This window comes from Oncorhynchus keta, chromosome 8 (genome assembly GCF_023373465.1).
Source record: "Oncorhynchus keta strain PuntledgeMale-10-30-2019 chromosome 8, Oket_V2, whole genome shotgun sequence".
Taxonomy (NCBI): domain Eukaryota; kingdom Metazoa; phylum Chordata; class Actinopteri; order Salmoniformes; family Salmonidae; genus Oncorhynchus; species Oncorhynchus keta.
In genome coordinates, this window is record NC_068428.1 from 26,790,630 (window position 1) to 26,808,491 (window position 17,862).

General features: G+C 42.6%; 1 protein-coding gene and 1 non-coding gene across 3 annotated transcripts; both read right to left on the reverse strand.

The window, feature by feature from the left end:
• Positions 1 to 720: 720 nt before the first annotated feature.
• Positions 721 to 17,482, reverse strand: wtap (WT1 associated protein). Of its 2 annotated transcripts, none has more exons than XM_035763560.2 (8): positions 17,352 to 17,482; positions 16,361 to 16,398; positions 16,201 to 16,256; positions 14,718 to 14,776; positions 11,058 to 11,185; positions 5,455 to 5,633; positions 2,345 to 2,499; positions 721 to 1,921 (listed from the first exon to the last, which is right to left on the reverse strand). In XM_035763560.2, exons 2-8 carry the CDS (start codon positions 16,388 to 16,390, stop codon positions 1,281 to 1,283), a joined length of 1,248 nt encoding a protein of 415 aa, XP_035619453.1. In that variant the 5' UTR covers positions 16,391 to 16,398; positions 17,352 to 17,482; the 3' UTR covers positions 721 to 1,280. The 2 variants fall into 2 exon arrangements, with proteins under 2 accessions (XP_035619453.1, XP_035619452.1); XM_035763559.2 differs by having other exon boundaries at positions 17,165 to 17,472.
• LOC118376783 (small nucleolar RNA SNORA22) lies at positions 2,120 to 2,254 on the reverse strand. Its single transcript, XR_004824092.1, has one exon. It is a non-coding gene; the product is annotated as a small nucleolar RNA SNORA22 (small nucleolar RNA).
• Positions 17,483 to 17,862: the final 380 nt, after the last annotated feature.

The following is a 17,862-nucleotide window of genomic DNA, read 5'->3' on the forward strand; positions in this document are numbered from 1 at the left end:
ATGTGTAGAATAGCAGGAAATCTGTTTTAAAAATGTAAAAATCCCAGCCACATGGCATTTTTTTTAGAATAGCTAAAAAACTGCACATTTTTCTCTTTGCTCCATGACAAAATGGGTAGAAATGTAGGAAGTTAGCTGTAGCTTCTCTGCTTCCCTACAATACAGGAAATAGTGTACAAAACATTATGAACACATACTTTCCATGAGACTGACCAGACGAAAGTTAAGACCCCTTATTGATGTCACCTGTTAAAAATCCACTTCAGTCAGTGTAGATGAAGGGGAGGAAACAGGTTAAAGGAGAATTAAGCCTTAAGAAAAATTATGGATTGTGTGTGTGCCATTCAGAGGGTGTATGAGCGAGAAAAATATTTAAGAGCTTTTGAACGGGATATGGTAGTAAGTGCCAGGTGCACCGGTTTGTGTCAAGAACTGCAACACTGCTGGGTTTTTCAAGCACAAGTTTCCCGTGTGTATCAAGAATGGTCCACCACCCAAAGGACATCCAGCCAACTTGACAGCTGTGGGAAGCAATGGAGTCAACATAGGCCAGCGTCCCTGTGGAAAGACTTCAACACCTTGTAGAGTCCATGCCGAGACAAATTGAGGGGGAGCAACTCAATATTAGGAAGGCGTTCTTAAATGTTTCATACACTTTCAATTCAATTGAGAAAGGCTTAACAGTACCTATGTTGAAAAACAAGAAAAATCCAATCATGGTCATATTTAAGTCTTTATTGATATTGGTCAGTACATGAAAAGGATGGAAGTCAGAATAATGAATTCAACAAGGTACATTGAGTAGAAACTACACAAGTCAAACTGAAACATTTTGCTAAGGATGGAAACTTACAAACTGAATTTAAAACAAAAACACAGGTCAACATCTAAAAGATGAAATCCTTGAACACTGCAAAGCTCCTAAAGTGAACTGTGGTTTGACTTTTATTGAACATGAATACACCACCAGATGTGTGACAATTTGAGTTTGTCATAAGTTCAAAAGAAGAATGTTATGGGTTCAAATAAACAAGAGATGGGAGAAAAATAATATCTATCTTGAATCATACAAAAAACTAAATTCAAATCTACATATATTTCACATAATGTTCCAGTTTAGTAATGCAATTATTTTCTTTAAGTTGTGGCAGAGGTATCACGATAGGAAAGGGGGGAGGAATACACTAATTCTGGACAACATTACTGTTACCGACTACGTGTTCATTGTTTTTGTTTGGGTCTCATATAAAAAGAAAAAGACAGTGTTATTATAAAGTACATTACAAAACTGCGCCCCCGTTTGAGTCCAGGCCGTTCTGAGCGTGCCGCAACCCAGCAGTCCTGTTGCCCTTGACGACTGGAACAGCCTTTTCCTCATGGGGGTCGGTGTTGGAGTCTGTGTCATTCGAGTGCTGCGTCAGGGACGTCTCGCTGCCAGTAGGGGAGTCCACGCTCTCGTACCCTGCACTCAGCTGGTTCCCGAAACCCCCTGCACCGTCACTAGTCAGGCCCCCCGCCGCCTCTGAGTGGTTGGAGAGTTTAGTCTCGCCCTCGCCGGGGCTGGAAACCATGGGAGACGGAGGAAAGTCTTCCTCTGTGCTGCTGACCTCACGGTACAGGCTGGGGGTGGCTGCTGCGCCCCTCTGGGAGGACGAGCTACAGTTGCTAGGTCCGTTGGAGACCCTCTCGCAGTCTTTCCCTGGCTGGACGGAGGGGGTGAAGGTCTGCTCGGCCTGGCTGGGGGGCTCGGCAGAGGAGCTGGAGGGTGAAGTCCTGCTGGGCCCTGCCCCAACAGAGGCAGCCTGAGCTGGGTTCTGGGAGAGCTGCAGACGGGTCTCCCTAAGCTGCTGCTGGAGGACCAGGATGGTGCTCTGCATGCCCTCCACCTCCTCATCCAGCTGGATGATGAAATCGTTCAACTCTGGGAGGGACAGAAACAGACAACAGACGAAGCCACTGGTCAGAAAACAGGGAGATGGAACACAGTCAGGATCAAGACAAAGAGCCCCAGTTAAATGTTGGCAAACAGTTATATTCTTTTGCCAGGGGGAGAATACATTTGGTTTAATTGAATATTAGAAACATGTCTAAGAAACGCTGTAACAAAGTTCCTGCATCTGAATGTACTGGTCTGCTGAATACATGTGGAGGAGAATACAGCTCCTCCAATGCAGAGGTTACAGACCACACTTTAATGTAGCACAGTTTAATAACCAGGGGAGCTACAAAGCACCCATGGGTCTTCGTTGTGCTGAAATGTTACATTTCAAGCTTAACCTTTATGGCAAAGTAGAAATGCAGATGCTATTTGACTGTAGATGGAGGTGGGCTATTGTGTTCTCACCATCCTGGCTGCTCTTCAGCTCCTCACTGTACTTCTTCTGCAAGGCCAGCTCTGCCTCCAGCTGGGCGATACGTCCTTGAGACAGCTGCCTCCCCAGCTCCTGGTTCTCCTGGATCAGCATCCGGCACTTGGCCATGAGTTTCTTCCCCGTCTGGCTGCAAGGTAGACAGGCCTCAAATCACAAAATGAACCAGGGCCCAGCCAAACACCGCCCACAGGCAAGGACAGGGACAGCCCAATCAGTCCAGTGACCCAACCAGGTGTTGTTCAAGGTTGTCATTTTTGCAGTCATGAGCCACAGATGATCAAATTAGAGAGTTGTTAAGCGTTACAGGATCCACATGTAGATCAGATGTACACCTGCCCGACTGCAAATAAGAAGACCTGGAACACCACCATCCCATCCACTAACACTATGAATTTGGTCCATCCACTAACACTATGAATTTGGTCCATCCATACAGCAAGTTTCCATTTCCAAAAAGAGTACAGTTGAAGATACCAGAGATAGTTTTGGGCTCAGAAAAGGATACCAGTAAAGTCCCCATAGATGATAAAACAGCAACATTCTTATAAAGTAGCATACAGTACCTTTACCTTTTGAGTACCCCTATGCACATTCTACTACTAGAAGCAGGCCTATACTGCCCACCAGGATGAATGACCCACCAAGTTAAAGTACCCAATTTCAACAACCATACTTTTGGTTTCTAAACGCCCAATTGTACTTTCAACAGCAAACGACACCATCAAAAATCCCAGTCTGTCACAACCAACGAGTTAGTCAGCACTTTGGTCAAGGTCACCGGAGATATAAATGTAGTTAGCATGACAAAACATATTTCTTCTATAGTACTTAGGGCTCAGACAGACCAATAGCGTTTGCTGGCTGAGAATACTTAGCACCTCAACGCAACGAACAGAGTGCACACCGATTTTACATGTAGAATCAGGTGAAAAATGTTTGTCAGTCAGACATCTACAGCTGACAGTGCACTGAACGATCAGCAGACGAACGCTACATCCACATTTGGTATGAGCCTTTAGCAGAAACTGAAGGAGCAGCCGATTGAGGATTATAAAACACACAATCTTGTTACTTTGGATGCTACCTGAATAGTTCAAGGGCTATCAACTATTTTTGTTTGCCATTAGCAAATGTAATGTTACTTTCTCTGAATCATACCTCATCAATGCTTCTTCAGCAACCACACCTCAGATCCTTGCAATTTTACCAGTCGTTCCCACCCAACCTCAATCTTTACTTTTGAATTCTTTATCCAATACAAGGCATTATACATTACCGGAACAATAATTCAAAGCACATCAATGGATATTGCAAAGAAAACTAAGGACAAAAGCTTATACTCATGTGCATTATTTTCTTTTGGGGGGGGCTCTTGTAATTTTAACTGTACGAGTGTTGTAACTAGCCTATATTGATGGCCAGATATCCAAGGCTGGATATAGGCTGTTTACCTAGTTGTGCTGTTGTTTGAAATTGAAAAATAAATCAATTAATTGCAGACTGCCCATAGATTACTATGACAAATTCATATCATCCCTAGAAATGACTTAAATGTAAATGTAAATGAATGTTAACTGGAATTGAACCCCCCCACCCCAAACACAAAAAAAAGTTCAAAAAGGTCATTGGCTAGGGGGGGAAAAGTGAGGTGAACAACAAATTACACAAATAACAATATATTGCACTGAATAAATACAGTACCAGTCAAACGTTTGGACACACCTACTCAAGTTTTTTTTTACATTGTACATAAAACCCATATGGAATCATATCGTAACCAAAAAAAGTGTTTAAACAAAATATATTTTAGATTCTTCAAAGTAGCCAAAGTAGTGTGCAAAGCTGTCATCAAGGCAAAGGGTGGCTACTTTAAAGAATTTGTTTAACACTTTTTTGGTTACTACATGATTCCATTTGTGTTATTTCATAGTTTTGATGTCTTCACTATTATTCTACAATGTAGAAAATAGTCAAAATAAAGAAAAACCCTGGAATGAGTAGGTGTGTCCAAACTTTTGACTGGTACTGTACATTCTCATGAAGTTGTAACATTACTTGTTTCACACATTTGTAATCACTATGAGAAAATAACACTCAAGCACCAACTGCAGTTGTGTATAGGTTTTAGAAAAAACAGTTCGGAATCATCGTAGCCTACCAGTTATTTTTTTCAAGGGCACCAAATCTAACAGAGCAAATGGCTCTGTTGACACACTGCAGCGAGCGCAAGAGCATATCAGAGAACTAAAAGAGGAAAGTAAATGAAACCGCAGCATATGAAACTCACAAAATAAAACATGTAAATACACTCTACCAGTATGCGGGCCCATGATCAGACATAGGCGATCGGACCCTCGCTCGCCCACGCCTCAACCATAGTCACATCTGGACTAAGTATCTGGCTCCTCCCCCAGATTCTTAAACATTCTACTGGCCCCTCCTTCCAAAGTCTTACATCTTATTCTAGAGCTTTCCCCACAGTATTTTCATTGTATTCTACAATCTGTCCAAGAGTCTTAGAGTCTCAGGAGCACTAGCGGATACGAGTGAGCTGTTTTCCACTGTTAAAATGTCTTTAGCTAGCGGGGCATTGTCTTTCAAATGTTCAATTGGTGATTTAGGCTAGGGGTGCTCTCCCTGCTCCGGCAGATTGCTCAAGACTGCCTCATTCTCCACCATAACCCCACATTTAATAAGGCAACTGTCTGGCTTCGGCTGAGGGGGCAGGGCATATCCGTCTCGGACGTGACCACCTCTTCAGGAACAGTTCCGACTCCTTCAGGGCCCCTGGACGGTGAGGGGGGAGATAGAGCTGAAACAAGTGTCACCTGACCATACTGTCTTTTTCATTCAGTTTAGATTATGTGATATGTACCTGGGGGACAGTACAAGAGTACACAAAACATGGATGCCAGTTTTTTTTTGTGTTTGAGTTTTTGGTCAAGTTTGAGTCTTGTGGTGAGTACAGCATTTCTCAGCCTTGCCCCCCCCCACCATGATTCCTGCATGCCTGCAGTGGGGGTGGGGGGTGTGAGGATGTCTTGGCTTTTTTTGGGGGAAGAGTTATTTTGATCGTCTTTACCTATCTGGTGTAAATTTCCAGGCACTCAGTTCATTTTGGGCCTGCTCCAGTTTGTCTTTAGTCTGTTCCAGTTCGCCCTTCATTTTGAGGAAAAATAAGTTTATGGCCGGGTCTACCATGGACGACCGCAGTTGGGCTGCACTGGGCTGCTGGACTTGCTTGAGGTACTGGATCTGGGTCTGCAGGTTGAAAAAGAGACAGGTGTCAATAAAAGGCACAAGCACAAACTCCATTTAGAAAATCCATCCTTAGGTTTGTACAAGTTCCCAATAAAATTACATTGACTGAATTTACAAAAGAGCAGGGGTGAAAGTAGATGTAATGGACACCCAAGTGCGCGCACATTTCTTTTTTTAAATAACAAAAATGACAGGGTATCCTAATCTGCCAACACTGACAAACAGATAAAGAAAAACAATGTCCGATCCATATGATTGGCCTCCCAAAAAATGGGAGACAAATACAATATGACGTCCATCTAACCTGGAGGAGGAAATTGTCCAAAAACAAACAAGTGGCACTGACGCATGGATGAAGACGGTGAACGTGCACACTCACCGGGGATATGACCGATGTTCTCCGCTGGTACCAATAAGATGGCTACTGTTCGCTCAATTAAGCTTAAGAATTTTGATAACTTAAAAAACCCCAGATTGGAGTCTTTTCATTGTCATATCTTTACAGCAACAGCCATTTGCTTTCCAAACAGTTTTTCCACGATTGTATTTTTAAATATTGTGAGGCTTGACTGGTTCTGCTTTTCACTCAACAATTTGGTATTTGCAGCACACGCTGCCCAACGGCGGGCCCTTCCAACTGTAGGCTATGCAAAACAAATGAGAAAACAACAACCTAATGATCCTCTGTGGCAAAATCCTGCTTTCTGATGTAGTAGCCTATTCTGAAATATTTTATTTATTTCTGTATAGACAGGAGTAAGATTTTAGGATATAATTTTGGCAATTTCATTCAATTTACCTTAGGGGAAGCTTCCCCTAGCCTTATGGACATGCCGCCTATGCCTTTTAATGTGGCATAAATAACAAGTCATTATGTTTTCACCGGATTGTCAAACAACCACTTAAGGCACTCCTGTAGGTTACCCACGTACATCCCTTTCTTACATACTGATTTTAGCATCCAAACCCCAGCAGTGCAGCCGCAATTTGACAAATGGAAAGAGACAGTCACAAAACACCAGTAGTAAAAATACTTTAAAGTACTAAAGTCGTATCTGTACTTTACTACTTGTCAACTTTACTTGACTACATTTCTAGTCAAATTAGGTACTTTTTACTCCTTATATTTTTCCCGACTCCCAACAGTACTCATTACATTTTGAATGCTTAGCAGGACCCGAAAATGGTCTAATTCACACACTTATCACGAGAACATCCCTGGTCATCCCTACTGCTTCTGACTTGGCAGACACACTAAACACAAATGCTTTGTTTGTAAATTATGTCTTGAGTGTTGAAGTGTGCCCCTGGCTATCATAAATTTAAAAAAGAAAATTGTGCCGTCTGGTTTGCTTAATATAAGGAATTTTAAATGATTTATACTTGTACTTTTAGGACTTAAGTATATTTTAGAGATTATATTTACTTTTGATACTTAAGTACATTTTAAATCAAAAACTTTTATACTTTTACTCCAGTAGTATTTTACTGGGTGACTTTCACTTGAGTCATGACAATTGGGTACCTTTTCAACCACTGCAAAACACCTACGTGTATTGTAATGACATTCTGCAATTGTCATTACGCCTACACTTGTAGCCTGAATAGATGCATCCACTGTTGTCCGCTTGCCTTGGTCACAGCTACTGATCAGCCCGCAATGTCCACAAGCGTCTCAGCCACTCATCTCCACCTTGGCAAAATGTAAGCATTCTCCGCAAACCACAACACAATTTGGAGCGTATACCACCCGGTTTCCAGTCAATTCACTGTTTCATGTGGCGGACATGCAGTTGTGTCAAATAATGTTGTAGTAGTCTATAGTTTTTTTGGGCATGTTGTATTAAATTGTGATAAGCTCATGTTTTACCGGTACGGCGTACCCCCACTGTTTATTTTACCGGTACGGCGTACCCCCACTATTTATTTTACCGGTACGGCGTACCCACACTATTTATTTTACCGGTACGGCGTACCCACACTATTTATTTTACCGGTACGGCGTACCCACACTATTTATTTTACCGGTACGGCGTACCCACACTATTTATTTTACCGGTACGGCGTACCCACACTATTTATTTTACCGGTAAGGTGTACCCACACTATTTATTTTACCGGTACGGCGTACCCACACTATTTATTTTACCGGTAAGGCGTACCCACACTATTTATTTTACCGGTACGGCGTACCCACACTATTTATTTTACCGGTACGGCGTATCCACACTATTTATTTTACCGGTAAGGCGTACCCACACTATTTATTTTACCGGTACGGCGTATCCACACTATTTATTTTACCGGTATGGCGTACCCACACTATTTATTTTACCGGTACGGCGTATCCACACTATTTATTTTACCGGTACGGCGTACCCAAACTATTTATTTTGCCAGAATGCAGTACCGGACCACCGTACTTTCACCCCTACATAAGAGGCAATGAATGTGGCTCCGAACAGAGCTATAACATCACAGTGGCCATTACCATAGCTGAAAACAATATCATGCTTACACAATACTCATATACCTTTGTAAATCATTACTGAAAAATGCTTGACTTCAAGACACCTTGTTAGACTAGTTTATAAGACAACTTTGGATTGATTACTGGACTCATCTTGTGCACCATATCTCTTAGATGTGTGCATTGTTAGATACTACTGCACTGTTGGAGCTGGAAACACAAGCATTTCGCTACACCAGCTACAACATCTGCTAAATATGTGTATGTGACCAATAAAATTTGATCTGTTCAACTTAACATTTTATGTACCCAACAGGTCGAGTCAGTTTGATTGACCTCAGTTGATGGACAAAATGGATGGCATATGCTGCTGTAAAGCTGTTGGGTGAGCAACTGTTCTGTCAGTCAGAGAGAGGGCTTTGCCAAGGCGTCACATTGTTCATATACTGTTCATATACTGTATATCTTTCTATATTTAAAGCTTAAACTAGCAGTGAACCAATTTGACTGGAGCGAAGAGCGAGTTTTCCAATGCCTTCTCGCCCGCTTAAAATGCCGCTCTCTTCACAAGCTCAAGACATGCCCGTCCCAACATGCATTTGTAGGCCACTTGTTTGCTGCTGTAGCCCCTTGCCTAAGCTACTGTCATGGAGTTAGCTAAATATTTTCATAAAGAAACCGATTAAAAACACCAGTGCAAAATCCAGGTGACTTTCAAGGATGGAGGACCAAGTGAGGGAGTGTGGCGATAGTGTTCACAACTAAAGAATCATTGTGAAAAAGTCATTACGTTCACATGATAAGAGAAAGGAACGGGATGGGTAGCTAGCTGTGTCATTGTAGCAACAGCAAACAAAAATAATCTGTTCATTTTTGTTCTATTATCAATACAATAGGCCATCATTGATTTTGGCCCAATAGGCCTGACATATTACCTCTTTCAAGGAGCTTTCCATTTTAGCTAAAAATGTTTAGGCCTATCTATATATAAAAAAAATAAACATATGCATCCCTGCCCAGCCTTGCCCGAAGGGTGTTTGCACCTCCAGTGGCTCTGCAAGCTCAGAGTGGGTACTCCGCTGCTGGCCTGCTCTTCTTTGCAGGCTTTAACCTTGATATAACAGGCTAATAATCTAACCTCAATAATACATTTGTTCCTTCGCTCATGACCTATTTAGTGTTTATATGCTGTTTATTACAACATATAGCCTATTTGAAATGTTAAACACTTCTTACAGTCACCTTTCATGTTAATTAAAATACTTGTCATTCAAATCATATGGTTTGGTTTTAATCCTTCAAAACCAGATGGTAGGTCCAGGTAGTCACAACAATAGATGAGTGTTGGTTAAATGGTCATTTGAATGAATGGAGCAAATTTGGAGTGGTAGTTTTTTACCTGTAAGCGAGGAGCGGTTTTTAGCAGTACCCCATAATGACAAAGAAACAGGTTACAAATGTTTGCATATTTATTTTTAAAAAATCACTGAAATATCACATTTACATAACTATTCAGACCCTTTACTCAGTACTTTGTTGTAGCACCTTTGGCAACGATTACAACCTCAAGTCTTCTTGGAAATTACACTACAAGCTTAGTACACCTGTATTTGGGGAGTTTCTTCCATTCTTCTCTGCAGATCCTCTCAAACTCTGTCAGGTTGGATTGGGAGCGTTGCTGCATAGCTATTTTCAGGTCTCTCCAGATATGTTAAAATCGGGTTCAGGTCTGGGCTCTGGCTGGGCCCATCAAGGACATTCAGAGACTTGTCCCGAAGCCACTCCTGTGTTGTCTTGGCTGTGTGCTTAGGGTCGTTGTCCTCTTGGAAGGTGAGCCTTCACCCCAGTCTGAGGTCATAAGTGCTCTGGAGCAGGTTTTCATCAAGTATCTCTGTACTTTTCTCCGTTCATCTTTCCCTCGATCCTGACTAGTCTCCCAGTCCCTGCCGCTGAAAAACATCCACACAGCATGATTCTGCCACCACCATGCATCACCGTAGGGATGGTGACAGGTTTCCTCCAGACGTGACACTTGGCATTCAGGCTAAAGAGTTAAATCAGACCAGAGAATCTTGTTTCTCATGGTCTGAGAGTCCTTTAGTTGCCTTTTGGTGAACTCCAAGCGGGCTGTCATGTGCCTTTACTGAGGAGTGGCTTCCGTCTTGCCACGACCATAAAAGGCCTGATTGGTAGAGTGCTGCAGAGATGGTTGTCCTTCTGGAAGTTTCTCCCATCTCCAGAGAAACTCTGTCAGTGACCATTGGGTTCTTGGTCACCTCCCTGACCAAGACCCTTCTCCACAGATTGCTCAGTTTGGCTGGGTGGCCAGCTCTAGGAAGAGTCTGTTTAAGAATGATGGAGGCCACTGTGCTCTTGGGGACCTTCAATGCTGCAGACATTTTTTGGGACCCTTCCCCAGATCGGTACTTTGACACAATCCTGTCTCGGAGCTCTATGGACAACTCCTTCGACCTCATGGCTTGGTTTTTGCTGACATGCACTGTCAATTGGGGGAGCTTATATAGACAGGTGTGTGCCTTTCAAATTATGTCCAATCAATTGAATTTACCACAGGTGGACTCCAATCAAGTAGTAGAAACATCTCAAGGATGATCAATGGAAACAGGATATACATGAGCTCAATTTCAAGTCTCATGTCAAGGCATTTGTCTTTTATTTTTAAATACATTTGCAAAAATGTCTAAAACCCTGTTTCACTTTGTCATTATGGGATATTGTGTGTAGATTGATGAGGATTTTTTAAAATACATTTTTGAATAAGGCTTTAACGTATTAAAATGTGTAAAAAGTAAAGGGATCTGATTACTTTGAGAATACAATGCATGGTGGAGGCATGCATGAACGTGTAAATGGAGGGCCACGGGGAAGGACTACATATCCTGCAGTCTGCTCATTTGGGAAAACAGCAGGACGTATTGCAGTGGGGTACGTACTGTACACTCTTGCATTTCCTGCTCCTTAGTGGCGAGCCGCATGACCAGGATGTTCTCCCTGCGTGACGCCTCCTGCTGCTGCTGCTTCAGCTTCTCCTCAGACTCCTTCAGCCCTGTCACATCATTCGCTGAAACAGTGAAAGGACAGATATAACGGTTAACCTCACCATCATGTCAACTGAAAAGGAGCCAAGTTTTATATTTTACCTTTATTTAACTAGGTAAGCTAGTTGAGAACAAGTTCTCATTTACAACTGCGACCTGGCCAAGATAAAGCAAAGAGGTGCGACACAAACAACAGTGTTACATGGAATAAACAAGCGTAGTCAATAACACAATAGAAAAGTCTATATACAGTGTGCAAATGGCATGAGGTAGGCAATAAATAGGCCATAGTTGCAAAGTAATTACAATTTAGCAGATTAACACTGGAGTTATAGATGAGCAGATGATGGTGTGTAAGTAGTCATACTGGTGTGCAAAAGAGCAGCAAAGTAAAAAAAAAAAAAACAATATGGGGGTGAGGTAGGTAGATTGGGTGGGCTATTTACAGATGGGATATGTACAGCTGCAGCGATCGGTTAGCTGCTCAGATTGCTGATCTTTAAAGTTAGTGAGGGAAATGTAAGTCTCCAGCTTCAACGATTTTTGCAATTCGTTCCAGTCACTGGCAGCAGAGAACTGAGGTGTTGGCTTTGGGGATGACCAGTGACATATACCTGCTGGAGCGCGTGCTACGGGTGGGTGTTGTTATCGTGACCAGTGAGCTGAGATAAGGCGGAGATTTACCTAGCATAGACATGTAGATGAACTGGAGCCAGTTGGTCTGGCAACGAATATGTAGCAAGGGCCAGCCGACTAGAGCATACAGGTCGCAGTGGTGGGTGGTGAGGCGCTTTGGTAACAAAACGGATGGATAGTCAGTAGGGGATAGTCAGTGGGCATAGTAGTCGGTAGGATAGTCAGTTTTACTAGGGTGTGAGTGAAGGCGCTTTGTTGCGAAATAGAAAGCCGATTCTAGATTTGATTTTGGATTGGAGATTTTTGATATGAGTCTAGAAGGAGAGTTTACAGTCTAGCCAGACACATAGGTATTTGTAGTTGTCCACGTATTCTAGGTCAGAACCGTCCAGAGTAGTGATGCTAGTCAGGCGGGCGGGTGCGGGCAGCGAACGGTTGAAAAGCATGCATTTGGTTTTGCTACCGTTTAAGAGCAGTTGGAGGCCACGGAAGGAGTGTTGTATGACATTGAAGCTCGTCTGGAGGTTAGTTAACACAGTGTCCAAAGAAGGGCCAGATGTATACAGAATGGTGTCGTCTGCATAGAGGTGGATCAAGGAATCACCCGTAGCAAGACAAGAGCGACATTGTTGATATATGGGGGCGGCAGTGTAGCCTAGTGGTTAGAGTGTTGGACTAGTAACCGAAAGGTTGCAAGTTCAAATCCCCGAGCTGACAATGTACAAATCTGTCGTTCTGCCCCCGAACAGGCAAGTTAACCCACTGTTCCTAGGCCGTCATTGAAAATAAGAATTTGTTCTTAACTGACATGCCCAGTTAAATAAAAGGTAAAAATATATATATATACAGAGAAAAGAGTAGGCCCAAGAGAACCCTGTGGTACCCCCATAGAGACTGCTAGAGGTCCGGACAACAGGCCCTCCGATTTGACACACTGAACTCTATCTGCGAAATAGTTGGTGAACCAGGCGGGGCAGTCATTTGAGAAACCAAGGCTATTGAGTGTGCCAATAAGAATACGGTGATTGACAGAGTCAAAAGCCTTGGCCAGGTCGATGAAGATGGCTGCACAGTACTGTCTTTTATCGATGGCGGTTATGATATCGTTCAGTACCTTAAGCATGGCTGAGGTGCACCTGTGACCAGCTCGGAAACCGGATTGCACAGCAGAGAAGCTACAGTAGGATTCGAAATGATCAGTGATCTGTTTATTAACTTGGCTTTCAAAGACTTTAGAAAGGCAGGGCAGGATGGATATAGGTCTGTAACAGTTTGGGTCTTGAGTGTCACCCCCTTTGAAGAGGGGTATGAACACGGCAGCTTTCCAATCTTTAGGGATCTCGGACGAAATGAGAGGCTGACTGGTAATAGGGGTTGAAACAATGGCGGCGGATTATTTTAGAAAGAGAGGCTCCAGATTGTCTAGCCCATCTGATTTGTACAGGTCCAGGTTTTGCAGCTCTTTCAGAACATCAGTTATCTGGATTTGGGTGAAGGAGACGCTCGGGAGGCTCGGGCAAGTAGCTGCGAGGGGCGCGGGGTGCGGAGCTGTTGGCCGGGGTTGGGGTAGCCAGGAGGAAAGCATGGCCAGCCGTAGAGAAATGCTTATTGAAATGTTCGATTATCATGGTGACCGTGTCGCCTAGCCTCAGTGCAGTGGGCAGCTGGGAGGAGGTGCTCTTGTTCTCCATGGACTTTAAAGTGTCCCAAAACTTTTTGGAGTTAGAGCTACAGGATGCAAATTTCTGTTTGAAAAAGCTAGCCTTTGCGTTCCTGACTTCCCTAAACAGTTGCATATCCGGGAGACTATTCGATGCTATTGCTGTCCGCCACAGGATGTTTTTGTGCTGATGAAGGGCAGTCAGGACTGGAGTGAACCAAGGGCTATATCTGTTCTTAGTCCTATATTTTTTGAAAGGGGCATGCATGCTTATTTAAGATGGTGAGGAAAGCACTTTTAAAGAACGACCAGGCATCCTCTCCTGACCCCTCCTGTCTCAGCCTCCAGTATTTATGCTGCGATAGTTTGTGTCGGGGGGCTAGTGTCGGGGGTCAGTTTGTTATACCTGGAGTCCTTCTCCTGTCTTATCCGGTGTCCTGTGTGAATTTGAGTATGCTCTCTCTAATTTTCTCTCTCTCGGGGGACCTGAGCCCTCGGACCATGCCTCAGGACTACCTGACATGATGACTCCTTGCTGTCCCCAGTCCACCTGGCCGTGCTGCTGCCCCAGTTTCAACTGTTCTGCCTGTGATTATTATTATTTGACCATGCTGGTCATTTATGAACATTTGAACATCTTGGCCATGTTGTTATAATCTCCACCCAGCACAGCCAGAAGAGGACTGGCCACCCCACATAGCCTGGTTCCTCTCTAGGTTTCTTTCTAGGTTTTGGCCTTTCTAGGGAGTTTTTCCTAGCCACCGTGCTTCTACACCTGCATTGCTTGCTGTTTGGGGTTTTAGGCTGGGTTTCTGTACAGCACTTTGAGATATCAGCTGATGTATGAAGGGCTATATAAATACATTTGATTCAATGATTTGATTTACTGACGGGATGAGGTCAATATCCTTCCAGGATACTTGGGCCAGGCCGATTAGAAAGGCCTGCTCGCAGATGTGTTTTAGGGAGAGTTTGACAGTGATTAGGGCTGGTCGTTTGACCGCGGACCCATAGCGAATGCAGGCAATGATCGCTGAGATCCTCATTGAAAACAGCAGAGGTGTATTTGGAGGGCAAGTTGGTCAGGATAACATCTATGAGTGTGCCCATGTTTCTGTATTTAGGGTTGTACCTAGTGGTTTCCTTGATACCATAACAAAAATAAACTTCAATAGTGTGGATTTGTACCCCCCAAAGTTTGGTATCAAATGATGACTTGATGAAATGTTGGAGTAGGCCTACATTTGTGGATCACTTACAATTCAGATCAGCATATTTCACCTCCAGGACCTGGACATAGGCTTCATGTTGTTTCCACCTAAAGGACAAATAATAAACATGAACACATTGTTAGGCCGGACACATTACATTTTTATCAATGCTTTTATCGGACAAAAACTAGTTAATTGCATCCTCTGTGGAGCCCAGTTTCATAATATTACCATATGCCCCAGCTGCCTGCCGTAGTTTTGAAGTAATCACACACAAAAAACAGGCCTTATTTTAGGACATTTTTCACCCTGCCAGCTCCTAGTAGTGCTATTGAGCACCGTGGCACTAACTCCCTTTCAGAACGTTCTATTCCCAGCTTGTTTTATTTTTATTTCACCGTTATTTAACCAGGTAGGCTAGTTTAGAAAATAATTCTCATTTGCAACTACGCCCTGGCCAAGATAAAGCAAAGCAGTGCGACACATACAACACAGAGCTATACACGGAATAAACAAACATAGTCAATAATACTGTAGAAATAGTCTATATACAGTATGTGCAAATGCGGTAGGATAAGGGAGGTAAGGCAATAAATAGGCCATGGTGGCGAAGTAATTACAATATAGCAATTAAACACTGGAATGGTAGATGTGCAGAAGATGAATGTGCAAGTACAGATACTGGGGTGCAAAGGAGCAAGATAAATAAATACAGTATGGGGATGAGGTAGTTGGATGGGCTATGTACAGGTGCAGTGATCTGTGAGCTGCTCTGACTGCTGATGCTTAAATCTAGTGAGGGAGAGGAGTCTCTAGCTTCAGTGATTTTTGCAGTTCGTTCCAGTCATTGGCAGCAGAGAACTGGAAGGAAAGGCGGCTAAAGGAAGAATCGTTCTACGTCGCAATGCCTGCTTTGCCATTGTTGGCAATGGAGAGCCGCCCAGTGTTTGTAGTTAAAAGGTAAGCAACAAAAAAATTACTCATGGAACTGAGGTAAATATAGGTATGTCTGTCTATTTCGCAAAATATCTCACAATGTGTATATTTAGATTTTTTATAATTATAACCATTTTAAATCATGAGTATCTCCTCTTTCTAATTATGTAAGGCTGGGCAGTGTATTCCGTTGTCATCAAACGCTAGACCAGAAATAGTTAGAAGTTGCCATTTTTCCCCCTACTTACTTGTTATGCAGACAAAAGAACACTTGGCACCATCGAGGTGCAGATGTTACTTTCTACACAAGTTGTTATTTTTCAGTTTCGTCCAAAGAACAGATTGTAGTTGTGCCACTTCGACAAAATTGAATTATATGCATCACTCCAGCCAAAACAGGCTCTGCGAACGTTCGATTCCATTCATTAGCTGTGGGCTCACGCTAGTGTTCCAGTCTAGCCAACGTTCTTTTGCCATTTTCAGCCTTAGGTGAATTTTAACTTGTTCCATTGTCCTGCTTAACATTGAACACACTTGTCCTCACATCCAAACAGAATTGTCCCATCCTCCATCTACAGCAGTGTTATCCATTTACCTCACACACAGTTCCTCTCGGGTCAGGGTCTTCATATCAGATTCACTGAGGCGAACCTGAATGAGGAAGATGGGAATACTCTAGTCAGCAAGTAGAAGTTTTTAGCTGCATAACATGATCAATACTGAGACACTTGGTTTCCTAATAGTCTCTCTCTCACCTTCTTTGGAAGGGGTTCCTCATTCGTCATGCTGAACTCTGAAAGGAAAGTGAAAGCAGTAGCAATTAATTCAGTGGAAGCTTCAAAAGCAAGACGTTCGGTTCAATAATGATACGAGGTCGAATGAACTGCTAGTTACAGCAGATCTGGCAAATATTCGGACAACTTTCTTTTCGCAGTTCCTTTGAGGCGCACACCTCTACCGCACGGTGGGTTGGCAGTTTCACTTTCAGTGTGGACACGATTAGCTAGCTAGTTAAGTTAGCTACTGCTACCATATAATACACCAACTAACTAGGTACAGTTGTTAGCAAGTTGAAATAATAAAAATATCTGAATTTGCATATGCCTTTATGATGCATTATTTGCTTGCTTTAGCTCTAACGTTAGCCGTCATGTATCAATGTTAAGTTTTGTAGATTTGCACTACTGTTAACGTTAGCTGGCTGATCTCTTAATGTTACCGTTAACTACTTCAAGGTTACCTAACTAAAAACCACCATTCTATTACAACTGTTAATATGTAGCTGTGTCATTTTAAAGTATCGAGTTAGCAGGATAAATATGCAATGGCTATCCAACTGTTAGCTAAAAGTAGCTAGCTAGCTTAACGTTAACAGAATAACGAGCATGTTAAAATATATACAATTAACACCTCGCATTGACCAGCGTCACGTTACGAGCCACTTTTGAATTCAGTCTACAAGGAAGTGTTGCCTATTTTTAATTATGACCTCAAATAAATGTCAATATGCATCGGCTTAAATTATGTTTTCCCCCCAAAATGTTCAGCTAGCTAATTACCTGTGGTCGGTTCTTTGCTAGCTATATTTTCCGTTTCTTGTTGTCACAAAATGGCGGAGAAAGACGACTCCTATCCCCGTCCACAAATGAACATTCCTTTTTCCTTTCGCTCAAAACCCTGCTGCGAATGAACACTTACGCGTTTGCTTTAATATTCGAAACCCAAATGTATTGAACGCCCACCTACCTATATGTAATTTACAATCCGAATTTGCTCATTTCTGAGTTAAGGGCTGCCAACTTTTGAAAATGGAGTAGCTTGGAGTGTGATTTCATATCGTAAATGGCTCCACCCTTAACCAGGGGGCCCTCACCCCTCCTGAACAATCTGTTTTAAAGCAAATGTCCTGCAATTCTACATATTTTCACATGGTTTAGGCCCATGACCAGGGTTGAATAAACATGTTAAAACATCACAGGTCAAGTGTTTTCAGGATTATTTTAAAGTTGAATACATACTCGACGATTTGGTGAAGTTAATTCTAGATTATTTGGGCATGACATTTCGTTTTTGCTAACTGGGGGACATTGAATTACATTTTTTTTGGTTAGAAAATGCTAATATTAATTGCTGGTGGCAGTGGCTAATCATATAATGGATTGCAGTCTTTCCTTGTCCATAAGAAACCAACATGTAAATATGTAATTCATTTGGGTAAACTATCCCTTTAAAATATGACCATAGACCATTTTTACAA